The sequence below is a fragment of the Hyaena hyaena genome, unplaced genomic scaffold (assembly GCF_003009895.1).
Source record: "Hyaena hyaena isolate Hyena2069 unplaced genomic scaffold, ASM300989v1 scaffold_780, whole genome shotgun sequence".
NCBI lineage: Eukaryota > Metazoa > Chordata > Mammalia > Carnivora > Hyaenidae > Hyaena > Hyaena hyaena.
Genome location: NW_024081410.1, coordinates 578,835 through 606,605, shown reverse-complemented (window position 1 = coordinate 606,605; position 27,771 = coordinate 578,835). Strand labels below are relative to the sequence as shown.

The window sequence follows — 27,771 nt, the reverse complement described above, 5'->3', positions numbered from 1 at the left end:
CTTTTCTAGGATGCCCCTTGGGCACAGGGGGTGACATGCATCGTTCTCACTAGGAGGGAGTGCTCACGTGATCATGATGGTGGATGACCGATGGGCACGGGCACTGAGTAACCTTCTGGAATTTGTCAGCATCCAAGGCCTCTGCTCTGGCCCTGGGGCACATGCTGGTGGGGGCAGCTCTGCGCTGGCCAGGGGCCCTCCCGCAGCCTCAGAGGACTGCCCCCGCAGGACACGTACTCAGTCACGTGGCGCTCGGTACAAGTCATTTATTTCAGTTACAATAGTGCCACACCAAAACTACAGTAGCACAAAACATAAGAATACAAAAAATAGATTCCCAGCTCCCAACCCCATGTCCACGTACCCGCAGAGAAGCCAGCCCGATGGCTCCCTGGGCCTCAGGGGAGGGGTCTCTCAGGGGGCAGCTGCCCATCTCCCCGGCCTTGTTTTAAGCTCGGGAGGGGCAGGGACAGGGGGTGTTCCCTTTGCTTCCATCCCTGCTGGGCTTGAGCCCTCCTCTCCCTTGGCCCCTGCCCATTTCCAGGACACCCTGAAGAAATGAGTGCAGGCTACGTCCCTTCAGGCTGGACCCTCAGCCCTGGGACACTTGCTTCAGGTCAGGAGGTCCCAGCCCAAGGAGAGGACAGATGCCCTCGAGGACTGTGAGCCCCGTGGGGAAGGCGGGAAGGCAGGGGGAGGCGGGAAGGGAGGGGCCTGGAGGGCGCTAGGGCTCGGAAAGCCGACCTCTGTGCGGCAAGCAACTCTAAGTCCTTCTCTGGTTCCTGTCCTTCGTCTCCTCTGAAGAGCGACCAGGACCGCTGCTTGTGGGGACCAGTGGGGACCTCAGTGCTGAGCATGATCCGGCTGGTCCCCTTGGGCAGGGAGGAGTCTAACTTCCGGGACGAGGTGAGGGGGCATGGCCGGGCCACGGGCTGCTGGGACGGGAGAGCCAGGACAGGCTCTGGCCGCCCGGGCCTCAGTCACAGGTGTCCGCTTCCCCCAGACACAGCTCCCGAACTAGGGTCTCAAGGAAGGACACCATTCCTGGCTCGCTGACCCCACAGGCTAGACTGACCACGTTGGGGGAACCCTTCCCTCACACGCTGCCTTGGCTGAAAACATCTCCAAATGGGGAGTCCATCTAGTTACACGTATTGTCTTGATTCAACCCAAGGGGCTGAGGGTGGGATGGGGCTCAGGGCAAGTTCAGGGGTCCTTCAGATCCCTGACCTTGGTGCCACTGCCCTGTGGGCTAGAGCTGCCGGGCTGCGGTGAGGGGCGGCTCTGCAGGCACTGGGAGGAGGGGTATGGCCTTGCATTATAGTCAGGACACTTGAAGGCTTCACTGAAGGGGCCGGGGGCACCTGGTACGGAGCTGTCTCCTTGCGGTAGAGCCTGGGCTGCAGCCTCAGATAAGGCACTAGAGATGGAGGGTGGGCGGGCGGGCTGCGTGTGGTCCTGGGAGCCGAGCCCAGGCCAGGGGTGCAGGACGGAGCTCAGAGGGAGGACCTGGGCCCTGTGGGACAGGAGAGTGGTTTCCTCTATTCTCCTTCCTTTGCGGAAGAGGGTCGGCAGGGCAGACCCCGAAGTGGCTGGGCTGGGAGTGGCCGGAAGAGGGACGGAGAGGGGCTATCTACGGCGCGGCAGAACGCATCTGACGGAGGGCCAGGTCTCTCAGGCGTTCTGCCGTCCAGGCCCAGGGCGCCGGGGTGCAGCGGGCTGAGTTTGGGGGCCATGACCGGGCCCCATCCTGCCGCAGCCATCAATTCCCTGCTGCGACTTTGGGGATTAGGCCGTCTTAGCTGGGGTTCCCACTGTTGGACTGTGGGGACAGAGCCAGGCAAGCTGCGAGGGACGGGGCCCATGAGCCGGCCTCTGCCCCTTCCTGGCCTCACACCTCTCCTGTCTACACCCTGCAGCTGCAAAACCAGGTGACAGAGGCTGAGACTGTAAACACCAAGGGCTGGGCAGCTCTCTGTTGGGGGCGCGCTCAATGGCTGGGGATGGCTGCCTCGGGCGACCTCGCAGCGAGTGAGGAAGAGAGGGGTATGTCAGTGGGGCTTCCCTTATCCACAGGTTATTTAGAAAAACAGAATATAATAAATATACCAATTCTTTCCTTAAAAAAAAAAAGTGTTTTAAATTCATTATTTCCCTGAACATTTCCAGTGTATTCCACAATGTTTAAAAAATAGTTTCCCCAAAAAATATATCTTTAAAGCATTTGACACAGTGGTATTTCTGGCGCCGGATGTGGGCGGGGAGGGGCTGCGTCCACCGCCCTTGTCAGCGTGGGGCCCAGGCCTGGTGAGCAACCAGCCCGACACCCCAATGCCCACTGGAGTTGACGCACATGTGCCTGGGATGCCAGGGTCTTCACAGGGGACCAAATCTCAGATTGTGTTGAGAGCCCACATGGTAGGCTCAGTTCTGGCTGAAAACCCTCCAGCGCGGGGTAGGGGGGCCCTGGGGGGCCGAGGAGGGGGCGGGGCGGTGCCCTGGACGCTGGAGGGAGAGACGGCCTTGTCGGCCCCTCCTGGGGGCTCATCCTCTGTCTTGGCTCGAGGTGCTCCCCCCTCACCAGACTTCGCACTTGTGATGAGGGTTCATGGGCGAGCCAGGTGGGCAGTGGAAGTGTTCTGAGAATTCCCTGGAGTTGGAGACGGAGCCAATGACCCGGAAGCGGGAGGGGCTGTGAGGGTCGGTGATGAGGCCTTCGTGGGAGCTCTCGGGCGTGCGGACGGAGCACCAGACCTTTGTGAGGCAACAAGGGAGAAGCTAGTCACTGTGGGGCCCTGAGGCCGCCAGACTGCACCCATCCACGACAGGAGGCGATGGGCCCCTGCCTGGTTCTAAGAGCCTGGGAGTCAGCTGGGGCTGCCGAGTGTGTGGGGAAGAGACACTGGGCTGGTATGTTCCCTGTCCCAGCATCCTCTACTGCAGGCACCTGGTCTGTCCTGGGCCTCTGCATTAGACTTCATCTGAACAAAGGGTTCTGTCCTAAATCCAGTCTGAAAACCGTGAACTGAGTCCACAGACCCCACTTCCTAGGCAGAACAAAAATTGTCTGTGGCTCTGGGCACCAACAGAAGACTATACATTAATGCCAACTCAAGGGATATCCTGGCATATTTTGAGTTTAGGAAATATTTAGAACCTCTGAACCAGAAGGATCCTTAGCACTCACTTGTCTTCTTATCTACCTGATACTGGAGACCTTTTAATGGCATTCATGGGATTTCTCTAATGGCAGGAAGCTCACCTTCTTACAAACTAGGTGCCCTATGGATGGGCCAATGAGCTAGAAGGTTAATTGAGGGGAACTCGCCCATTGGCTCTTGGAGCTCTTAGAACTTCAAGATGGCAGAATGTGCCTGAGTTGGGCATTTTGTCCTATAACGAACTCACCTGTGCGAAGCCCAGGAAGAAGAGCTGGTTATTGGTGAGGCCCAGGGTGGGCAACGTCTCCTCAGCTCCGTTCTTCTTCACCCAGTTCTGGTAGGCCTGGAAGCAGAGAAAATGAAGCTTAGGGCCTCCCACGACCCAGGAGCAAACAGGGCAGCAATGGAGGGCCGGTACAGGGGATCCTGGAAAGCTCTACCCCACTGGGGTGGGGACTCATTCTGGGGAGTCTGGGCCTCAGCTCAGCCCAGGGGAGTGATCTTCACCTGCATTCATTCTGAAGGGCAGCACATTCAACGCTACGGCTTAGATACCACCTACACGCCCACAGCTCTCAAGTGCATACTTCCAGCTCCAGCCTCTTCCCTGACTTGTTTATTCAACTGCTTCAGCTGGATTTCCAAGATGCATCCCAGACTCAACATGGAACAGCAGAACAAGAGATTGCACATGCACACGTATGTGCACACATGCTTCCCCACCACAGTAAATGGTACCACCAAGCACCTCGTTACTCGGGCCCCAACCCCAGAGTTCTTTGGGCTTCTCTTTTTTTCTTTCTTCCTTTTGTATTTTGAAGATTTTATTTCGGGGGCACCTGGGTGGCTCAGTTGGTTGAGCATTCAATTCTTGATTTCAGCTCAAGTCATGATCTCACAGTCTGTAGGATCGAGCCCCACATCGGGCTCTGTGCTAAAAGCACAGAACCTACTTGGGATTCTTTCTCTCTCTCTCTCTCTCTCTCTCTGTCCCTCCCCCACTCTCTCTTTTCCTCTCTCAAAATAAATCAATAAAACATTATAAAAAAGATTTTATTTAAAAAAATTGTTTAATGTTTATTTATTCTTGAGAGAGACAGAGCATGAATGGGGGCAGAAAGAGAAAAGGAGGCACAGAATCCGAAACAGGCTCCAGGCTCTGAGCTGTCAGCACAGAGCCTGACGCAGGGCTCGAACTCACTAATTGAGAGATCATGACCTGATCCAAAGTCGTACACTTAACTGACTGAGCCAGGTGCCCTAGATTTTATTTTTAAGTAATTTCTACATTCAATGTGGGACTCAAACTCACAACTCTGAGATCAAGTGTCACACACTCTTCAGTGCTCAGCCAGGCACCCTGAGCTTCTCTGTCAAGCGTCCAAACAATCTGAATCTGCCCACTTCTTACCCTTGCATGGCTTTACCCCTCCTTTTGCCCAGATAATCGCATAACAGCTTTCTAACCAGACTCCCTGGCTTGAGCTGGTCTGATTCCAACCTGACACAGCACCTTAGGCCATCCTCGTAAAGCAGGGTTGGCAACCTTTCCCGTGAAGGGCCAGAGGGTACATATTTTCAGTCTCAGAGGCCAAAGGGTCTTGTTGCAGCTACTCCGTTCTGGCGTGTCGAGTGACAGCAGCCGCAGACAACGTGGAAATGAATGGGCCTGGCTGTGTCCCCCTGAATTTTTTATTTCCAAAAACTGGCTGAGAGCTGGATTTGGCCCACAAGGTGTAGGTTTGTGAACCCTGGTCTTAAAGGATAAATTAAATTGTGTCATTCTTTTTTTTCTTTTAATTTTTTTTAATGTTTTATTTATTTCTGAGAGAGAGAGAGGCAGTGTGATCAGGGGAGGGGCAGAGAGAGGGAGACACAGAATCTGAAACAGGCTCCAGGCTCTGAGCTGTCAGCACAGGGCCCAACGCGGGGCTCGAACCCACGAACCGTGAGATCATGACCTGAGCCGAAGTCAGATGCTCAACTGACTGAGCCACCCAGGCACCCCAATTGTGTCATTCTTTTTAAAAATCGTGCGGTAGCTCTCATTGTACAGAACAAAACCCAAGCTCCTTAAGCAGTTGACTCAGGCCTGGTGAGCTCCGGTCCTGGTCACTCCTCCAACGTCCCCTCCCTGCACTCCACCCCTGCTCATCTTCCTGCCGTTGACCATGCCGGGCTGTGTCCATCTGCACTTACTATTCTATTCCAGCTTCCCCTGCCTCTTCCTCATCATTTAAGTCTCAATTCCAAGGTCATCCCCTCCAGAAGGCCCTCCCTGACCACCCTGCCCCCTTATTTTTCATTACTTTGCTCTATCTTATATTCTTCATCTTATCAGTACCTGAAATCACCTTATTTGTTCAGTTGTGTATTGGCTTTCTCCCCCTCCCCTGCCCCACAAAACTGTGCGCTTTCTGAGAGCACGATCGCAGTCTGTCCTGGCACAAATCTCCAGCGCCTAAGACAGTCCGTGGTGGGCAGAAGGTTCACGGTACATTTTCACTGACTCCTGGAGTTCAGGCAGATTAGCCAGTGTTTCTGGGCTCAGTTTCCTCACCTGCAAAATGGGGGTGGTAATATCTAATGGGAAAGTTGTGGGGTCCTGAGCAGAGCCCGGCACATAATTAAGCCTCAATAAATGGCACCTCATTTATTTATTTCTGCTCTGTCACGGAGAGGAGGAGGCTTTGTCTTGTTTTCTAATAGACATCTCCTTCTCTTCTCGTGGCCTCTGTTCTCTCTCCCTTCCAGCTCAGCTGACCTTTCTGAGTGTCACTCTGTGCCCAACTTTCTTTTTTCTATATTTTTAAAAATGTTCATTCATTTTTGAGAGACAGAGCACAAGCAGGGGAAGGGCAGAGAGAGGGAGACACAGAATCCAAAGCAGGCTCCAGGCCCTGAGCTGTCAGCACTTGAACCCACAAACCGTGAGATCATGACCTGAGCCAAAACTGGAAGCTCAACCAACTGAGCCACCCAGGCGCCCCGTCTGTGTCAACGTTCTGCCACACCAGTGATGGAGGGAGTAGGTGGTCACAGCCAAGCACGCTGGGGCTCAAGGAGGCTGTGACTTACTCCAGAGCCAGGACTTGAACCTGGAACTGGCTCCATGACCAGTGTCCCTCCCCTTCCCTCCCCTCCTGGGTCCACTGCTGCCTGCATTAGTGATGCCTTTCCCTGCAAAGGTAAGAATAGGCAGGTGGTCAGGTGGGTCCAGCCAAGCCCTTTCCTGTGTCTCTTAGCTGGGCCCAACTCAGGGCCGGAAAGCCCTCGGAACGCCGCACTCTGTGCTGGGGACTCTGCGAGCTTCTCCATCAGCCATCGCCGGTTTCTCAGCCGAGGAAACGGAAGCTCACGGAGCGGCTGCAGCTCACGGAGCTGGTCTCTAACGACCCTTTACTGAGGAGAAACCCGCAAGGACCCAGACTTGGGTCAGGGTGCATGTGGGGGGGTGAGCTCTTACCCGATAGGCTGCCTTGAGACCCCCGTTATCGGCGATGTTCTCCCCGAGGGTGTGCCGGCCGTTCACCGGCTCCCCGTTCACACTGTAGTTGCTGTACTGGCCCACCATGCACTGGGTCTGCTGCTTGAAGGCCTCCACGGACGAGTTCTTCCACCAGGGCCGAAGGTTCCCGTCCTTGTCATACTCCCGTCCTGGGGGTCAGAGGGAAGCTGAGGTCAGGGGGAAGGAGAGGCAGAGCCGGCACGGGTGGCTATTAACGGAGCCTCTCCTCCCAGTGAGAAATGGACCCCATCTACCCACCAGCACTGGGGAGACGGTGCGGGTCTGGGGCCAGAGGAGCTGGGAGAATGAGCCAGATGGGCTGGGTGGCAGGTGGGGGCGAGAGGATGGAGGGATCTGACGCGCGCAAAGGGTCAGCTGTTCAGTTTCGGCGGAGCGGAATTTACTGTCAAAGCTGGCGAAGGGCCTCGTTCCCTGAGCCCGGGAAGGGGTGAGCGGAATCGGCAGCACAAGGATCACAGGACAGGCCCTGGCCCCTAAAGTCCCGCCTCTTCCTTTTTGGCCTCGGAATCCCCAAGGCAGGAGGGAAGGAGAATTCTGGACATTTGCTGGTGAGGAGGCGAATGACTTTAACTCCTCCCCTGGCAGCCGGACCAGAGAAGTCTCTGGAGTGGAGGAGAAATGTGTGCTCCTTGTAGAAAACTAACACCCGCTCCCGAGCCTTCCAGGAACCCTGGGTCTGACACAGTCCCCACAATCACATGGGGTTGGAATCGCCATGCCCACTTTACAGACAAGAACGGGGAGGCCTGGAGAAATGACAGGGCTTGTTAAAGTTCCCTCAGCGGGCAGGAGGCAGGGCCAGGGCTGAACCCAGATCCATGCGCCTCCAGCCGTTGGAAGTGACGAGAACGAAGAAGCAGTGGGGCCAGGAGTCAGCGTGCCAGGTCAGGAGGGGACCCCAGGGAGTCATACCTTGATCATCAAAGGCATGAGTCAGCTCGTGGCCCACGACAACACCAATGCCACCAAAGTTTAAGGCCCTGGAGGGGAGCAAACAAAGTGAGGGTGACGTCACAAGGGGCCATCGCTTCCTGGGTCTGGAGAAACAGCGGGGCCCTTTGGGGCTCTGCAGGGACGTGGCCGCGGCCTGAACTTCCAGCCAGGCCCCCAGGGCCAGTGAGAGGCTGGGCAACTGGGCAGCGGGTGCCCACCGGATGCCACGCACTGTGCTCGACACTCCCCAGAGCTGCGCTGTCCTCTTTGGTCACCTCAAAAGGGTTCAGCACTAATGACCGACTCCATAAAGGAGTAAGCCACTTGGAACGGTTTGATCACGTGGATCAAGGGCCACTCGGTCAGCGAGGAGCAGCAGACCCTGGATTCCAACCCAGGGCCACACAGCCTTCCTTTGTGAGACGGGTCCCTCAGGCCCGCCACCTCCTCAGCTGTGACGGCTCTAAAACACCGCGAGAGGGGCGTTCCCCTGGACGTCCCCCCCCACCCCCGGGTGGCGGGCCTCCAAGTCCCCACTGTGCAGGGGCTTCTGGATCCCGGAGGCCCCTGGAGGGACGCACAGGGCGTGGACGTCCCAAGCTCCCTGGGCCGGGTGTCCACTGAGGGGCGGGGGAAGGAGAGTGAGCGGGGGCACCCCAAAAGTCCTACTTGGGTGAGGAGCGGGTGTAGAAAGGCGCCTGCAGGATGCCGGCCGGAAACACAATCTCGTTCTTGGTGGGCGAGTAGTAGGCGTTCACCATGGGCGGGGTCATGCTCCACCTGCAACATCACAGGCCTGAAGGCTCCGACGCGGCAGGCGGGGCGCGGGGGGGCGGGCGGGGACGCAGGGGGGTAGGGGGGGGCAGGCGGGGACGCGGGGGGGGGCAGGCGGGGACGTGGGGCGGGGGTAGGTGGGGGGCAAGCGGGGACGCGGGGGGGCAGGCGGGGATGTGGGGCAGGGGCAGGTGGGGGGGCAGGCGGGGGCGCGGGGGGGGGCAGGCGGGGGCGCAGGCCGTCTGTAGGTTATCAAGGGCCCTAACCCCGGCCCCAAGTGCACACAAGTACAGGGACGTCCTTAGCAGCACTGTTTTGGAGGGAAAACCAGAAAAACCCCAACTGCCTGCAAAGAAGGGGTCAGTGAAATCCCATGTCACACCGCACACGGTGCAACACGAGGCTCCGACAAAGCCACTGACAGGCCACAGCCGGGGCGCCTGGGCGGCTCAGCTAAGTGTCCAACTTCAGCTCGGGTCATGATCTCACAGCTGGTAAGCTCAAGCCCCTCATCGGCTCTGTGCTGACAGCAGGAGCCTGGAACCTGCTTTGGATTCTGTGTCTCCTTCTTTCTCTGCCCCTCCCCCACTCATGCTCTGTCTCTGTCTCTCTCTCTGTCTCCAAAACAAATAAACATTAAAATTAAAAAAGAAAGAAAGGCCACTGCTGCCAAGCAGTTCTCAAAGTGTGTCTGTGGACCCTTGGAGGAGTCCTCAATTCCTTGTGTGGGAGTCTTCTAGGTCAAAACTATTTGCATGATAATATGAAGTCCTTATTTGCCTTTTCCGCCATGTTGACATTTGCAACAGCGGGTGAAGCTTTTGGAGCCCAAGTGTGAGTCAGGGCAGGGACACCAGCGGCTCCAGGTCACCGTGTGCTCCTCAGCGGGGGACCCATTCCACTTAGGAACCTTCTTCTTTTTTTTTAAGTTTATTTATGTATTTTGGTGGGAGGAGGCAGAGAGAGAGAGAGAGAGAGAGAGAGAATCACACACTGTGAGTGTGGAGCCCAATGGGGCTCAAACTCACGAACCATGAGATCATGACCTGACTGAAATCGAGTCGATGGCTTAACTGAACTGAGCCACACAGGTGCTCCATTTTGGAACATCTTTTTTTTTTTTTAATGCTTACTTATTAAAAAAATTTTTTTTACACTTATTTATTTTTGAGAGACAGAGAAACAGAGCACAAGTTGGGGAGGGGCGGAGAGAGAATGAAATATAGAAGCCAAAGCAGGCTCCAGGTTCTGAGCTGTCAGTACAGAGCCCGACGCGGGGCACGAATTCACAAACTGTGAGATCATGACCTGAGCCTAAGTCAGATGCTCAACTGACTGAGCCACCCAGGAGCTCCAATGTTTACTTATTTTTGAGGGAGGGAGAGAGAGAGAGAGAGAAAGCAGGGGAGTGGCAGAGAGAGAGGGAAACCCAAAATCTGAAGCAGGCTCCAGGCTTTGTGCACAGAGCCTGAGGCAGGGCTCAAACCCATGAACTGTGAGATCATGACCTGAGCTGAAGCCGGATGATAAACAGACTGAGTCACACAGGTGCCTCCAGAGCATGCAACTCTTGATCCCAGGGCCATGAGTTCAAACCCTCATTGGGCATAGAGCTTACTTACAAAAATTAAAATTAAAAAAATTTTAAGTCTATTTATTTATTTTGAGAGACAGAGAGAGAAATCATGAGTTGGGGAGGGACACATTGAGAATCCCAAGCAGGCTCCACACTGTGAGTGCAGAGCCCGATGAGGGGCCTGAACTCACGAGCTGGGAGATCGTGACCTGAGCCGAAGTTGGACGCTTAACCTACTGAGCCACCCAGGTACCGCAGAATTTTTTAAAAATTAAGAAAAAAATTTGAAGTTTCAAGCAAGATTAACTACTTAATTAGTAAAATTAATTACAAGAACTTGTAGCAGTCAAACAAACTTGACAGCTTCCCAATACTTAGAAGACTTTTCTCAGGAGGTCAACCGTGGTATGAACAAATGTACATTTTTTGGGAAACTGTATAATGAAAACGTCACTATTTAGAAGGTATGTAAAAGTCAGCGGGCCATTGCTTTCCAAATGACCAATGTGTGATGTTACAGATTATGGCTGGGTAAAAGATCCATTCAAAGTGCGAGACAGACCGAGGGGTTTTAGTGTAACAGGGAATGAAAAGTTCACAACTATGGTTTCAGGTTCCACAGTGCGATGAACCTTTCACAAATTATTACTTGCTGAGTTTTGGTGTAGTATCAACAAAGAGTGTGCACAAGTATCAGAACAGGCTATGAAAGCATCCCTCCCATTGCCAACTTCGTATCTGCATGAGGCTAGGTTTTCTTTTTTTAAAACATGATATTGCCAATAGACTGAACACAGAAGCAGATATAGAATCCAGCTGTCTTCTATTAAGCTGGATATTAAAGAAATAGGCAAAAAGTAAAATAATACCTTTTTCTCACTAAATATTTTTTATTTTTTTGAATTTTTTTTATTTTTTTATTTTTTTATTTTTATTTATTTATTTTTTTTAATGTTTTATTTATTTCTAGGAGAGAGAGAGAGAGAGAGAGAGAGACAGCATAAGCAGGGGAGGGCCAGAGAGAGAGGGAGTCACAGAACTGAAATAGGCTCCAGGCTCTGAGCTGGCAGTCAGCACAGAGCCTGATGCGGGGCTCGAACCCACGAACCGTGAGATCATGACCTAAGCGAAAGTCGGACGCTTCACCGACTAAGCCACCCAGGCGCCCCTCACTAAATATTTTTTAAGAAAATAGTACATTTAAATAAAATTTACATTAAATTGATATAATCACTATGCAAAAAAGACTCTTTGGGGTTGAATAATTTTTCAAGGGTGTAGAAGGGGGGCAGAGCGCCTGGCTGTCTCAGTTGGTGGAGTGTGCAACTCTTGATCTTGGAGTTGTGAGTTCGAGCCCTATGTTGGGTGTACAGATTAGTTAAATAAATAAAACCTAAAAAAAATATATATATATATTTTTATTTTCTTTTATATTTTTTCTTTTATATTTAATATTTAATATTTCTTTTATATTTCTTTATATATATATATATAAAGAATGTAGAAGGGAACCTGATGGTAGTAACATCTGTCCACTTGATAATTTTTCTGGTACGGAGGGGAAGGTCAGTAAGGAGTGGAGTGCTACTGTGTCTGAGTCAGTCAGTTAAGTGACCAACTCTTGGTTTCAGCTCAGGTCAAGATCTCATGGTTTGTGAGTTTGAGCCCTGTATCAGGCTCTGTGCTGACAATGTGGAGCCTGCTAGGGATTTGCTTCTCCCTCTCTCTCTCTACCTGCCTTCCCTCCCCAGGTGCATGCTCTCTCTCTCTCTCTCTCTCTCAAAATAAATAAACTTTAAAAAAAAGGAGCAGAGTGAGACAGGAAGAACATTTTCTCCAAGAGCTTAGACAGTCACTCCATCTCCTCCAGGTAAGCGCCACAGAGATGCATTGGTGGGTAACGGAAGCCATGGAAAGATACTGGGAAATTGAAAACATTGTATGGTTTTTTTTAAACAATTTTTTTAAGTTTATTTATTTTTGAGAGAGAGAGAGAGAGAGAGAGAGCAAGCATGAGTGGAAGAGGAGCAGAAAGAGAGAATGAAACACAGAAGCCAAAGCAGGCTCCAGGCTCTGAGCTGTCAGCACAGAGACTAACGCAGGGCTCAAACTCATGGACCATAAGATTATGACCTGAGCCAAAGTCGAACGCTCAACCTGAGCCACCCAGGTGCCCCCAAAACATCATATTTTTTAAAAACACATGGCTACATGAATGGGCAGGAGGCAGAATTTAAATGACAAATTTTAAGTTAAAGACTTCAGATAAATTCGGAACCTGTGCCACATTCTGGAGACAGGAAACTTGAAGACACAGAGATGTTCAAACCTCTGTTGACCACGAGGGGGCACCAGAGACAAAGAGAAGTTGCTTCCACCCTTTGGTGAGATTTATTCTGCAAAATGTTTTAGGCGTGGAGGGAGCTTATTTTGAGAACTAGAGCTGCGTTGACAACAGAACATTTTCCCAAGGAGACTGCTCAGAAAATGACAGATACCCGGGCTCATTCCAGATTATTTTAAGAAGGTTTGAGGTCCAGGCGGAAGCTGTGTTTAAAAAAACTTCCCGAGGAGGGGAGCCTGGGTGGCTCGGTGGGTTGAACGTCCAACTCTTGGTTTCGGCTCATGTCATGATCTCACAGTTCATGAGCTCGAGCTCTCTGCTGTCAGCACAGAGTACATCTGGAACCCTCTGTCCCCTTCTCTCTGCCCCTCCCACGTGCACATGCGCAGTCTTTCTCTCACAAACATTAAAAAAAAACCAAAACAAAACCTTTCCGAGGAAAACACACACAAACACTGAAAAACAACTTCCCCGGAGGGTCCTGATGTGCAGTGAGGTTTGAGAACCACAGCTGTTGGGGGCCCATCTGGAATCTTCCCTAACTGAGGGCCTCCTCTGTGCCAGACAGTCCTCAGAAGTTCTCACACTTGAGTGTCCACCGGCCCCTCCCATCGTATCTGCAGATAATGAGGCAAAGGCTCCAAAGGCTGGAGCCGTGGACCAGGGTGTGAGGCCAGGCCCACTCAAGTCGAGAGGCCGCTGCTCTGCCAACAGGCTGGGCACTGGCGGCACAGAGGCCCGGGCCCGTCCCAGCTCCTGGCTGGGCACACGTCCTTGGTCCCTGGTCCCTGCATCTAAAGAGTGGGAAAACCACGGTGCCCACTCCTCGGATGGCACTTAGGACAGTCACGGTGGCACATGGTACAAGTGCAGCAGAGGCAAGCTTAGCCCGGAGCACCCAGTGTCCTCCCAGCAGGGCCCACGGACTCACTGGTCTCTGTTGGGAGCTTTCCTGAGCTGGTCAGCAGTGACCCTCCAGGAGAAGTTGAAAAACCGCATGGCATTCTCAAAGTAGAGGTCCGGAACCGCAGTGTACTGGACCAGGGGAAGCGAAAGCACAAGATCAGAGTGTATCCAGGCCAGGAGGCCGCTTGGCTCCTTGAAGGCAAACCCCTTCTTCTAAAACTGAGGGAGCCGAGACTCCACAAGGTGAAGGGATCGGTCCTCAGGTCAAAGGCTGGAATGGGGGGCTCGGGACTGCAGGCTGGGCTCTTGCCTTGGCCCTGACCATGCTGGGGCCTGGCACCCTCCCCTCTCCCGTTCGAGGATGCAGTAAGAGCTTCACCAGGGCCGCTCAACAGCCGGCAGTGTCATGGGCCTGCAGCAGCACCTGGGCCTTAGGCAGGAAGCCCCTCCAGTGCTGTCCCATAGAGCTTTCTGTGGCGAGGGACATGGTCTATGCCTGCATCATCCAGTATGGTGGGTACCGGCCACTTGTGCCTCCTGAGCATTTCAAATGTGGCTGGTGTGACTTTTACATTTAATTACATTTTAGATTTAGATTTAATTTTAATTAATTAAGTAGCAGTGGCTAGTGGCTACCACTCTGGATAGCCCTGAATCAAGCTGGGAGGGGTCTCTGAAGTGTCAGGGTACAGGCATCACCACACACTTTCCTCAGCACTCAGCCCAGCCTTTCAGCTCCTTTCAGGGGGCGAAGCTCTCCCTCAGACTGGCTCCAGGGCTTTCTGGCTTCTCGTCAGGGCTCTGGTAAAATGCTGGGCCCCTGGGGACAGGGCTCTGACCCTGTGGGCTGTGCCTGCGCCACCAGCAAGAGCCTCTAGATCTTGTATTGTGACGCCCTGGGGGCATCTTAAATTATTCTGAAGAAACAAGGCTGCAGAATAAGTCAGTTCCATATTCTCAGAAGTGATTTTAATATTCTTAGGTTTTAAATAGAGCCATGATGAGAGGTTATTATAATTGCAAAAATGCCCGAATTCATAAATTTCAATCACAAGGAGATATAAAACTATCTTTTAAGGCAGAAATATAATCCATTTAAAAGAATGACCTGCCAGAAGGTCTGACTCCCAGGAATATACCAACCACCCTTGTTGCCTCAGTTAAGCGTACATGTACATTTGGGATTCATGCTTCCGCATTTCCGTTAGCATTTAAGGTCCAAATGAGGTCCAGGTTTTTCTGGGAAGGGGGAGGAGAACCCTGGGTAGAGGAGAGAACTTGGGGGGGGTTGGGAAGGAAGAGGTGGTATGAGGGGCTCCATGATATTTTAGGGGCATCAATTCTGTCTCTCCCTTCTAGGGTCTGCTCACCTCCATCATTTCCCACTCATCAGTGGAGCTGCCCGTGAAATGGAATGTCTGGCAGGCACTGTTTGGTACCGAGGGCTGGCCACCGACTGCCGGCGGCCCCGGGGAGGCGGGGCCAGGAGAGGAGGAGCAGAGAGCCCATCCGCACAACCTCCCACCTCTGCATCTTGAGATGTCCTGATAGTCAAGGTGCCTCTAGCACACCACCCGGACCCAGCCTGCCTCTGCTCATCCCCAAGCGCAGACCTCCAGGGGCATCCGGGAACACAAGGGGGCAGGTGGGAGCTACTCACGTCATTGAACACTTTGTCGAGCTCCTTGGGGTCCATGATGAAGTTGGGGTAGCCTATCATGTTGTAGATTGCATCTGCCTGGACAGGAGAGGTACAGCGGACACTGAGCGCCCAGCAGTGGCAGCCGGACTTGGGCTCTGGGACCCCAGGACACGGACAGGTCCTCCCCCTCAGGGCTTCCACATCGCTTTCTGGAAAGATTCCTCTCTTGCCTGACTTCTACTTACCCTTTGGCCCTCGGCTTAAATGTCACATCCCGAGGGAAGCCTTTGCTGGCTGTCCCCCGCTGGACTCTATCAAGTCCCTTCCGTTAGACATGTCACTTCTCCCTGCATTTTTCTCTCACATGCTCCACACGGTCTGTTTTTACATAACCATTAAAGCAATCATGAGTTCAAGGCTGTCTCTCCATCCCGCTGGACTGTTCACCCCCTGAAGGCAGGACGACATCCACACCGTGCTCACTAGCTGGGGCCGGGCTCCCTTCAAGCACCCTCCTCCATCCGCGGCTGCGGCCCTGTGGGCGGGAAGCCTCAGCCATCCCTTCAGGCACCGGGCCAGCCTCACCTTCTCCTTGGCTGATCTCCGAGTGTCTTCGTCCATCCACTTCAGCGTGCTCAGGCTTTCCTCAAACGCCTTCTTGATCTCTAGGATTATCTCGCTGGCCTGAGGACAGAGAAGCAGACCAGTGAGGTCTGGGCACTGGACGGGCACCCCATGCAGAAGGGAGGCCTTGGGCCAGAGTCTAAACTCAGATTTCAGCTCAAAACCTCAGGCTCCTGAGTGCTGGGCGAAGAAGGGGAGCCCCAGCCCCTTCTCCAGCCTTTTTCTTCAGAACAGGCGAGTCCTGCGGGACCAGACCGGACCTCCATAAACCGAGCTCCGCGGCCAGATACGCGGAGGACAAGCTTTGGGGAAGTTGGAAGAGTCTCTCCTCTGCAGGACTTTTCAGAACCTTTAGTGTGTAACATGCACTGGGGTTCTTTTGGAGAGTGTAAAAGTCTCAGTCTTTCTCAGACTTACTGGCCCACAGGATCCCTTTATTGATGGAATGGGCTTTAAACTCTACAGACCCGAGTCCTGAGAAGCAGTTTCAGAAATGCTGTGGTCAGGCTGGAGGTGACCAGCTGTTCCGAGGACGATAATGTCACAGGCAGGCCTGGAGGCCAAAGATTCTAGAGCAGAGGAAGGAAGTCACACAGCAGAGAGTGGAGGGGCTGACAGCTGACAGAACTAGATGAAGATTCTGTATCGGCGGCTCACAGGCCAGTTGCCTGAGGAATGGGAGTCTCCCTTTGCTAACATCTGACTGCAGATACTTAAAATCAGTAACAAAAATGGTAACAACACAACGATAACAATAACATCAGAGCCACTGTTTACAGAGCCCCTGTTTTGTGTGTGGTATTTCATTTCCTCTCCCGCTGCGAGAGGGACAGCCTCACTTCCAAGTTAACGGTGAAGGGAGAAACGGTGACTTGACCTGCCTCCAAGTCACCAGCCAGAGGAGGTGACCTCTGCCTGGTCAGAAAAACATGTCACCCGCAGGGTAAGAAAAATGTCACCCTTTAGGCCAGAGCTACTCTGCCAACACTTCCTCGCTGGGCCCTTCATTCCCCTCAGAGGTGGAGGTGGAGACGGCCGGCAAGGCCTCGCAGGGTTAAACGGCAGTGATATAGCTAAAGTGCCTGCGGCTCAATTACAGTAGCTATTGAGGCTTCATGCTTACGTTCAAGGCTTCAGAAAACACGAACTTTGAGTTAAGGCTGGAGCCCTGGCCCAGAGTAGGAAAGGCCCAGGGCAGACGGGAGGATGGGCTGTCAAGTTCACGGGGGGCTAGTGCAGGTGCGATGTCACAGCCCGTGTGGGAGGGGAGGCACTCACTATGCTCTTGCTGTCCTCCGCAAAGGTCGCTTTGACAAACATAGGGCCCAGGGCGAAGCCCAAGTTGTTCTCTGTGTCGCTCACGCAGAACTTCCACCGGGGAAGACAGGTCTGGAAACACAAGGGACAGGGGTTACTTGTACTGTCCTGCTTCCCAACCCTTGTCCATCCAGGAGGCAGCAGCAGATGGGGCCGCTTCCTTCCAGAACCTCCAGGAGACCTTTTCTGACGGAGTGGAAGTTATTTTAGGCACTGGACCAAGAGGCCGTAGAATATTCCTCATCACCGCCATCTATGATTTCCTGAACGCCAGGCTCTGCGCACAGCATGTCACAAATAGTATCTTAAGGAGCCACTGGAATGAACTGGAAGGCAGCCGATGAGGAAATGGACACAGAAACTCAGCAAGGGGAAGTCACTGGTCCAGGGTCCCACGGCAAGCAAGGGGTGTTACAGTGACAGAACTCTGACATGCCTGACCAGACACCCTACACCCCCATCCCTACTTTGCCCTGTCCCCTGGGGGCGGGGGCTAAGAATCCTGGGGGCAAAGACTTGAGAGATTACCTTTTCTATTCTTGTGCAACAAGAAAGCCTTCCCAGGAGGCCAGGGCCCAACCCCCTTTTCTTTTTTGATGTTTGTTTATTTTTTGAGAGAGAGAGACAGACAGAGCATGAGTGGGGGAGGGGCAGAGAGAGAGGGAGACACAGAATCTGAAGCAGGCTCCAGGCTCTGAGCTGTCAGCACTGAGCTCGATGCAGGGGTCAAACCCACGGACTGCGAGATCATGACCTGAGCCGGAGTCAGACGCTTAACCGACTGAGCCACCCCGGCGCCCCAGGACCCAACCCCATGTAAAGCCCCTGGAGGAAGGACCAGCACAGCGATGCTGCAGGGGGGGTGCCTTTGTGGCCTGTGGTCTCGCCCACAAGGTGAGACATCTCTGGGGAGCTGGACATCTCTGGGGAGCTGGAGACGGGCGGCCTCAGGCCTCATGGAACTGAGGGGAAGCTTGCCCCACCGGCCCGCTGGCTATGCACAGTCCCCGTGATCGTGGGTGGTGACCCTGCTCACCCTACTTGTGTAAAGCCCTTGTGTGGCCTCCTGACCCTGAAGACACAACAGGTGGTAACAACCAGCAGGCTTGGGGCGGCGCCTGCCTCGTAATAGTTTTCCAACTGAAAACAGCCAAATGCCCACCAACAGGCAGACGGATAAACAAAATGTGGTATTTTTATACAATAGTGAACTACTTGGCAACAGGAAGGAATGAACTATTGATACACAACACGGATGCATTTCACAGCCATTAGCTGAGCAGAAGCAGCCAGACACGAAAGAGCCCACAGTGTACCATGCCACCCACACCTGTCCACACCCACCTGAGGGACCGAAGGAAACTTCCGATCCAAGGACACTGGCTAAGTAGGTGACAGGAGTGTTCTCTATCTCAAAAGGGGTGCTGGTTGGAAGGGCGATTTCATTGGTCAAATCTCACCACGCTGTGTACTTAGTGTATATGGTTCATTTTGCGGTATGTAAATCCTACCTTAGTTAAATTTCTTCCAGGAAGGAAGGAAGAAGGGAAGGAAGTAAAAGGCATCTCAGCCTTCCATAAGTTGAGGGGTCTAAGTTCCTTTAAGCTTTCCCACCCATGTGTCCATTCAGATGCCCTGTCCTCCCCACAACCCACCTGCCTTCAGCTGGACACGGGCTGTGCCCAGACTGGGCCAAGACAGCCCACGCAGAAGGTCAGGATAGGGGGGACTCGAACTCCCAGGCTCCGTGGGGTCCCCAGGCCCTGATGGCTCAGTCAGGGGCCAAGCCTTACTGCCTTCTCAGGAGACCTTTTGCATAAACCCATTCATTCATTCCATTCCATTCCATTCATTCATTCATTCATTCATTCACATGCCCAGCACTCTCTGGGCAGTGCCTCTGCACCCTGACAGTGCTAGGTGTTTGGAACCTAGAGACAAATCGGCCGTGACCCCTGCCTTCAAGGGGCTCAGTCGAAACGCCCAGAGCACCCAGTGGGAGAGACGGACACATAGTAACAGCAAGAGTGTGCTAGCTGAAGGTTTATCGGGCGTGGGCCATAGCGCATGTAATCCTCATAATAACCCCACATGCAGGTACGCCCTGTGCTCCTTTTTGCAGATAAAGTGCAGGGTGTGGCATGCTTTAGCCTTTAGGACAGACTTTGTGGGGATCCCTTCGCGTAATCCCAGACAATGCCCTGGTCAGCAGGGCAGGGATTACTTATTCCTTTTTACGTTTGGGAAGACTGAGCCCTCTGCTCCAATGAAATGATTCGCCCAAGTCTGTGTGATTAGAAGTATTTAATTTTTTTAAAATGTTTATTTATGTTTGAGAGAGACAGACAGACAGACAGTGCAAGCCAGGGAAGTGCAAGCCAGAGAGAGAGAGGGAGACACAGAATCTGAAGAAGGCTCCAGGCTCTGAGCTGTCAGCACAGAGCCCGACACGGGGCTCGAACCCACAAACCATGAGATCATGACCTGAGCCGACATCGGACGCTTAGTTGAGTAAGCCACCCACGCGTCCCTAGAAGAAGCATTTCAAACACAGAGCTTCTGACCAAAGTTCCGTGCTGTTTCCTTACACCATGCATGGGGCATATAGTGACCGTGGCTCATAACCTCCCACCTCCAGGGGCTCCCAGTTGCCCTGGCTTCTGGCAAAGCCTCTCTGGGCCCCACCAGCTCTTAGTATCCCACTGGTTAGAGCAGCACCCTGCACTCTGAGCCTCGCCCAGGGAAGCTTGCCCTCTTTCTTTCTCTCTTTCTCTCTACCTACCTACCTACTAATCTCTCTATTATGGTAAAGTACACACAAGATTTACCATTCTAACTGCCTTAAGTGTATGGGTCAGTTGTACTAAGTATATTCACACTGCCGTGCAACCAATCTCCAGAACTTTTCATCTTGCAAATGTGAAACTTCCCCACTGAACTTCCCTATGCCCGCCTCCCTGCCCCCCAGCCCCCAGCAGCCACCAGGAAGCTCGATTTTGGCTTCTGGCTTCTGCAGACCAGAGGCTGAGTGGAGCAGAGCTTGGGCGTGGGCTGTGGGATCAGATGTGCTTGGTTTGAGAGCCCACCCCTTGCTTATGGGCTGTGCGACTTTGAACAAGTCCTTTCCCTTCACAGAGCCTCAGTTTCTTCATCTATAAAATGGGCTGACATAATGTCTATAAAAGGCAACGTCTAGTAATGATGACTTTTATTATGATGATAATCATCATTAGCATTAGTGAGTGACTGAAATTGCCGAGAGGTCACCGTCATCCAGAGCTGGGTTTGAATTGGAGCCTGGCTGCCTCCTTGCTGAGTGACTTGGGAAACCCTTCACCACCCAGAGCCTGTTTCCTCATCTGTACCCGGTGGGAAAGCCATGACGCAGGGGCGCGCTCCCCACACAGAGGCATCTCTGGAACCACCATCCCCAGTCCTGGTCAGACTCTTCCCGAATAAAGTCCCATGGGAGGCCAAGTGCCCAGGGGACAGGGTCCATGTCTTGTCATGTCTGCTGACCCAGGGCACAGGTGGAGCGGGAAGGCGGGTTAGCTGAGCAAGGCAGCCGACGCTCCCCCTGGTCCTTCTCTGCGGGGCCACGCAGCTCTCGTGGCTGAGGTCCCGTGGTGCCCTCAGAGGCCCCTCTTATCCCAGTCCCCCCTGCCCCCAGTCCCTTTCCTGCCAGAGGTGGGTGCACATAGGGCGGGGAAAGAAAAAGAGAACTCTTCCCAGGGTGACCTCCAGGACCGGAGGCAGGCACCCACATCCCGTCATGCTCTGCTAGCCCTTACTGGCTCTGTCCCCTCCACCCGCCTCTGGGAAGGGCCATGGGGGCAGGGCCCAGCTGGAGCCAGCTCTGCCCGTCCCCCGGGGTCTTTCGAGCTGCTGCCCTGGGTGGGGCAGGGTGCACTGGGCAGGCCCGGCACCTCGGCCTCTATTGCTCTATGGCTGCTCCCTGGGGCCCTGACTTGGTGTGTCCCGTCAGCACACAGGAGGACCTCTTGCAGCGGATGTGGGCTATTGGGGCACAGACGCCACCTCCCTTGTCTCTGTGTTCCCACAGGGGACTCATGTCATCTGAATGCATGTCTGTTGGCTACATGAATGAGAGGGTGACCGCCACCTCCTTGGGGAAGAAGTGGAAGTGCCTGGGAAGCTTCCCACCAGGGTGGGGCCCTGAGGGGGGGTGGAGTGAGGGTCCTGGAGGGCTGGGGCCTCTGGGAGGATGGGCCCGGGGGGGTCAGGGAGCCAACAGCAGTGAACACTTGTGCGGACTTGCCATGAACCAGGTGCTGCACCGAGTGTTTTACGTTTATGGGGAAGTGGCAATATTACGGTGGGGGGTTCCCTGTACAAAACGGGGATGATGATCACACCCACCTCACAGGGGTATGAAGATCACACAAGTTACAGGAAAGTGTTTATTGTCAACACCATCGAGAAGGGGTTGGAAGGAAGAAAACAGAAGCTACCTTTTCCTGTAAAGTAGCTAACTCTCTAAGATTCCTCTTTACCCTTTAAGATCGGGTGTAATCATCTCCTTCTGGAAGGTTCTGTCCATCCCCAGCTAGCTTAGATCCTCCCTCATGAGTTCCACGGCCCTGGAGGACACCAAGGTCACAAGAGCCTCCAACCCAGGGCCTCGCACACAGTAGGTGCTCAGCACGTGCATGGAAGCTTACCTTCTTGGTCCCATACATGACTTCCATGAACTTCTCGTCGGCGTCTTGAAAGCGCTGATCAAGGAAGGAACTTGTCTTCCGCACCAGGTTCCAGATCATGTAGTTGTTTAGCAAGCTGCAGCAAGAGATCAGACAGCTCAGAAGGGCCCAGAGCTAGAAGCATCACAGCACTTCCCCCACTGACCTTTAGGGGGCGCTCAGACCTGGCCTTCTGATGGCGGGCTCTTTCCCCATCTCCCGCAGCCCCCCGCCCCGTCTGGCAGGTTACTGCTCACTAACGGGAATGTCAGCTCTTCAAGGCGAGTCTGAGTCCTCTTTCAAAAACCCCTCAGTGCCTAGTGTGGGGACTCGCACATCACACGTCCTCAATACATGCTTGTTGCATAGCTGCTTTTTGTCTGGAAGTGGTGAAAAGGCAGCATGGAGGCCCCTGGATGGTGTGTGCTACTGGGCTGAAGCAGGGAGGAGGCGGCCACGTCCCCGGCTTGGAAATGTCCCGGCCAGAGGGCCATGGAGGGAAAGAGGCCCTAAGAACAGGAGGGGCAGGAAAGGAAGCTCTGGCCAGCCACGCCAAGGTCCGCATGACAGGAGCTCACTGCCCCCTCCCTCAGGGCACAGAGAATCATCTGTGGCTGATGTCACCTCCGCAAAGAAGTCACCTTAGCACGAAGAGATGTTTGCAACAGTGAGCATCTCGCCTCAAACTGGAACCAGCCTAAATGTCTGACCATAGAGGAAGGGGTAAGTAGATAACACTATGTAGGTGCTTGGTGGAGTGCTGTGCAGCCATCAAGAATGAGGTCCCCAGAGAGTGTGTGATAACATGGGGAAAATGCGCCTGATGAAGGTCAAGGGAAAAGCAGATTACACATGTGGTCACAATGATGGAGGAAAAGCAACCATGTATTAGAAAATTCACCCTTTCTCTCTCTCTCTCTCTGTCTCTCTCTCTCTCTCTCTCTCTCTCTCTCACACACACACACACACACACACACACACACACACCATAGAATCAACAGCAGTGTTTGGGTAATTTTAAGTTTTTTCTATTTTTTTTTTTTGTGCTTTTCAAAAACCTCTCCAACAAATCTTTAAAATTAAAAAAACCCCATAAATATTAACTACAAATACCAGCGAACAATGACTGAGCCTCATCCTGAGTCATACTCTCCCTCGGTTCTCACAGCCCCACCAGGGAGGTACTGTTTCCATCCCCATTTCGTGCTGGGGAGAGCAGAAAGGAAACGGTGAGAAACTTGCCCAAGGCTACAGAGCTCGTGGGTGGAGGGGCTGGGATTTGAACAGGCTGCCTCTCCCCAGGGCCCATGCTCCAGAGTCAGTCAGTCGTTGGCCACACCTGTCTGGCCAGAGACCGGACAACAGCATGTGACCCTGAGGGCTGCCCGGCCGCTGACCGTCCCTTACCATTTGTCGGTGTTATTGATGAGGGTGGAGACCTGCCCCAGGTACTCCTTGTCATAGACAACAATCGGCTCGGACTCATTGATCTCCACGGGGTAGAAGATGGTGTTGAGAAAGGGCAGCCAGTTGATGGCGGGCGCCAAGGCCTGGAAGGGAAGAGACGGCGTGACTCTGGCTGGGCTGTTTCTCCCCCACGTCCGAGGCTCCAGGGCGCTCTTCTGAAGAGGGGGCACCGTGCCTCCAAAGAGCTGGGCACGCACAGTGCCCCCTGCAGATGTCAAACTGAGGTCTCTGGTTTTTGCCAGAGATGCTCTAGGCAGAATTCTAAGGAGCCAAACACCAACTTCAACTTGAAAGGGAGCTAGGATGGAATACAAGGGACACGGTGACAACAGTAATGGCTATCGCTGCTCAAGCCCCTCCTGTGCCAAGCATCGCCACAAGCAGTTCACACGTCTTCTCTCAGCTGGGCCTCATGACTGGCCCAGGTGGGAGGTGCCATTATCCCCACTGTATGGATGAAGAAACTGAGCCCGGACAGGCCTATGATGGAAAGCTATGTTGCATCTGGAGCCAAACTGCCTGGGTTCGTACCCCAGCTCTTCGCTCACTAGCTGTGTAACCTTGAGTACGTGGATGAAACGCTCTGTGCCTCAGGGTCTCATCTGAAAAGTGGTCTCATCATCATAACAGAACTCATGCCATAGGGTTAGTGTAAAGATTCAACAGGTTCATACTGTTTGTTTCACTCCACACGCACTTCCATAATACCAATTACTTTTGTGCAACTGGTGTATATGACTGGCAGATTCAAGAAGGATAGCAGTAAAATGTGCAAATGCTTTGGTCCACGGGTGACTTTTCTTGGGCATGGCATCTGAAAAACTAAGCTTAGAATGACAGCCTCCAGCAAGAAAGGAAAATCTCTCAGTTCAGCTGATGCACAGGAGGCTGGCCGGTCAGCTCTGTTTTAAGATCATTTATGTTTTATTGTTATTTATTTTTATTTTTTAGAGAGAGAGTGCACATGAGCTGGGGAGAGGGGCAGAGGGAGGGAGAGAGAGAAAAGAGAGAGAGAGGACAGAGAGAGCGAGAGAGAGAGCACGAGAATCCCAGGTAGGCTCCACTCTCAGCTCGGAGCCAGGCGCAGGGCTCGATCCCATATCACTGGGATCATGACCTGAACCTAAATCAGGAGTCAGATGCTCGACCAACTGAGCCACCCAGGGGCCCAGAAGATGGTTTACAGTGAGGGCCTACGCCAGAGCTCCCTCCGCACAGAGGCACAAGCCGGCTTCGAGTAAGTCCCTGGCAGCCCCACTGCGCAGAGCTCAGTGGCCCACACGGTCTCTGTGTCCACAGCAGCCCCTCCCCACTTCCCACCAGGCAGGCTCCAGCCATGCCGAGCTCTCTCTCCAGGTTCCAATTATTGTTATTGTTTTGATTACAAACTTGCACAACCTCTGGGTTTAACTGTGGTAACATACACAAACATAAAATTTACCGTCTTAGCCATTTTGAAGCACACAGTTCGGTGACGTTAAGCACCACCAGATTCCATCTTGCAAAACCAAAATTCTGTACCTATTAAACAATAATTCCCCCCAGTTCCCTCCCTACTGGGCCCCCAGTAACCATTATTCTACTTTTTTGTCTCTACGAATTTGGCGGCTTTAGCTACCTCATCTAAGTGGAAACATCCAGTACTCGTCTCTGTGACTGGCTTATTTCACTCAGCTAAATGTCTTTCAAGTGGCACAACTTTTGAATATAATTGGAATTGTTTATACAATCAACGAGGGCTTCATAAACTGCAGGCGCCTGGAACTCTCTAAGCCCTATTTCTCCCACGATTTGTCATTATTAGTTACTTTTTTGCCCTGTAATTTTACAAAATGCAAACATAGACTGTTGTTATACAGCAGAAAAGCTTATATGCGTCAGTCACCTAGAATCCAGTACTTAGCCACCACTCAATCGATATTAGCTGTTGTAATCATTCTCAAGGTCTCCCAAGAGTCGGCCCTGGGCTTGAAGGATTTTAAATTCTGTTCTCTGTTCCCTTGCAAAAGGGCAAAACTGAAGACAAAGGCGGCGAGAGACACATTGCAATTGGCCTTCACATGGTAAGATCGATCAATAATGTGAAATGTAAAATCGATCTATAATATCAGATGAATCTACAACCTGTTGGTAACTATCTATGATGCCCTCAGTGAGAAATCAGTCACAAGACCCTCCACTTAACAGATGCTGACTTTGCAGATGAGCTAAGGTGACCTTCCTGAGCTCACATAGTTAATTAGCGACCGTGCAGATCTAAGCTCCAGGCTCACTCGTCTCTCCAGTTTCAGAGGGCAGTTCAGCAACTAGGGAGTAAGGACCTCCGAGGACAGAGGGCTCTTAGGGGGGCAGGGAGGCGATTCGTACTGGCATCAGGACCTACCGCAAGCTACCCGAGGGGTCGGGAAGAGGCATGCCCGGTGGGCTCCAGCACAACCCTGTCCACCCAACAGCACAATGACCTGAGTGAGTCTTGGAGTGAGGAGATCAGAGTCCTCACCATGAACCTGTTCTGGGACCTTGAGCCATTTTGTAGCTTTTCTCTAAAATGGGAACCCCCCCCTCACACACAAAAATACAAATACAAATAAAATGGGGACAACATTCTGCACCCTCTCCCACCCCACTGTGCTTGGCTGCTCTGTACCTCGTAGGGATAGAAGTTGCCCTTCTCCCTAGCCTGTCCATTCGCTCTTTCTCTCTGGCAAGAATCCCCCAGGCGGGTCACCTCTAGGGCTTCTCCTTAACATTTCTGTGGCTGTGAAATGGGGAGGTGACCAGGTGAGATGGTCAAATAGGGCTCAACGCGTAGAGACACCTGCCTGCATGACCTGCTGGCAAAGACGCCTGGGAAATTCACCAAGCTTACAAAATGTCACTGTTTAGAGAGCTTCACAAACTGCAGGCGACTGAAACATTCTAATCAGGGGACAGCCATCAGGTGGTGATAAATCCCTACGCATTTGACACAAGCCTATTTCGTTAGGTAGAGCAGGTGTTCTGTGCGGGCAAATTCCCATAACCACAGATAAGGTCTGTGTTGAATACCAGAATTTTCACATTTTCAATCTTGCTTTAGCAAATACCTAATTTAAACATGTGTGCCTTGTTTCCATAGAGACGGCTGTTTTAACTGCCTGGGACATTCCACTTGTGACTCAAATCCTATGGGGCACACCAGTCAGCTCTATTTTCCAAACCTGCAGCCAAAGAGTACTGCTGGTCACCAAGTAGGCTCAAGTAGGCTTGCCAAATAAGAGAGAAAAGGAAGATGCTATTGGACTTGATTTTAGCTGGAGAATTTAGAGCAGTGGATAGGGCTCATTCTCAAACAACTTTAAAATAATTTTTTAAAGTTTATTTATTTTGAGAGACAGAGAGAGTGCGCAGGGGAGGGGCAGAGAAAGGGAGAGAGAGAGAGAATCCCAAGCAGGCTCCATGGTGTCAGCGCAGAGCCTGATGTGGGGCTCAAATTCATGCAACTGTGAGATCATGACCTGAGCCAAAACCAAGAGTCGGATGCTTAACTGACTGAGCCACCCAGGCGCCCCTCAAACAACTTCTGATGTGGAAGATCTTAGAAAGAAATGAGAAGGGCCTCAGGCCCCCAGAGAAGGAACAGAAGGATGTCTGATTCATGGATCTGAATTCAGACTCTGGTGGGGGCTAGCCTGGAACCAATCCATATTCTGGTGGGGCTGGCCCAGAACCATACTCTGAAGGCTGGAGCATTTTTCCTGAGTCACCTGGAGTACAGGAAGAAAACCAAATTTCCAGATACCAGGGAACAGCAAGGAATTCTCTGTCCAAGGCTGGAATGAATCAAATTGCTTTCGTGTTGGAGACGTGGGCTGGCATCACCACCAACAAAGGAATAATGCTAATAACGATTAAGACAGTACATTGGAGTTGTGCACATCAGCTTACAAAATGAAATCTCGTCCTTTGCCTCATCTCACCCTCTTAAACCCCGTGGGCAGGTCAGGTAGAGATTCTTTTGGAGGATACTAGGCATTAGGGGTCCAGGACTTAATCCTTAAATGCTAGACATAATTTTTTTTTTTTTTTTTACAAATAGTTTATTGTCAAATTAGTTTCCACATAACACCCAGTGCTCATCCCAAGTGTCCTCCTCCATGCCCATCCCCCCTTCCCCCCCACATCCATCAGTCCTCAGTTTTTGTCATCATTCAAGAGTCTCTCATGGTTTGCCTCTCTCCCTTTCCCCCTCCATTTCCGCCCTTCTTCTCCCCCTTGTTCCTCCGTCAAGTTCTTCCTAATCCTCCTATACGTGCAAACATATGATATTTGTCCTTCTCTGCCTGACTTATTTCGCTCAGCATAATACCCTCAAGGTCTAGACATAATTTTTTTAATGTTTTATTTATTTTTGAGAGAGAGAGAGATAGAGACAGCATGAGGAGGGGAGGGTCACAGAGAGAGGGAGACACAGAATCCGAAACAAGCTCCAGGCTCTGAGCTGGCAGTCAGCACAGAGCCTGATGTGGGGCTTGAACCCACGAACTATGAGATCATGATCTCAGACGAAGTCGGACGCTTAACCGACTGAGCCACTGAGGTGCCCCTAGACATAATTTTTTAATATGCACATATGCCCTGTGCCTCTGAGAGACACTCCCTAGTTTTCAACTTGTTCTCAGAGAACTCTGTGACTAAAGAACTGGTGTGCCTTATGGGGCCAGGGGCTGCCTCTCGTCTGTCTCTTGTGTTTTGGAAGGGCAGGTATGAATGAGTGAGTGAAGCCCCATTTTACAAGAAGGAAACAAATAGGGGGGCT

General features: G+C 52.5%; 1 protein-coding gene across 5 annotated transcripts in view; it reads right to left on the bottom strand.

The window, feature by feature from the left end:
* Positions 1-251: 251 nt before the first annotated feature.
* ECE1 (endothelin converting enzyme 1) overlaps positions 252-27,771 on the bottom strand; it is a 115,750-nt gene continuing 88,230 nt past the window's right edge. For all 5 annotated transcript variants that reach the window (XM_039218753.1, XM_039218754.1, XM_039218752.1 and 2 more), the window contains 11 exons: positions 22,914-23,056; positions 21,489-21,603; positions 16,768-16,878; positions 15,451-15,549; positions 14,884-14,961; positions 13,249-13,352; positions 8,293-8,403; positions 7,603-7,670; positions 6,628-6,818; positions 3,409-3,504; positions 252-2,754 (listed from right to left, as the gene is read on the bottom strand). In XM_039218753.1, coding sequence (XP_039074684.1) covers positions 2,578-2,754; positions 3,409-3,504; positions 6,628-6,818; positions 7,603-7,670; positions 8,293-8,403; positions 13,249-13,352; positions 14,884-14,961; positions 15,451-15,549; positions 16,768-16,878; positions 21,489-21,603; positions 22,914-23,056 — 1,293 coding nt within the window. In that variant the 3' untranslated portion in view covers positions 252-2,577. The remainder of the gene's footprint in view (positions 2,755-3,408; positions 3,505-6,627; positions 6,819-7,602; positions 7,671-8,292; positions 8,404-13,248; positions 13,353-14,883; positions 14,962-15,450; positions 15,550-16,767; positions 16,879-21,488; positions 21,604-22,913; positions 23,057-27,771) is intronic.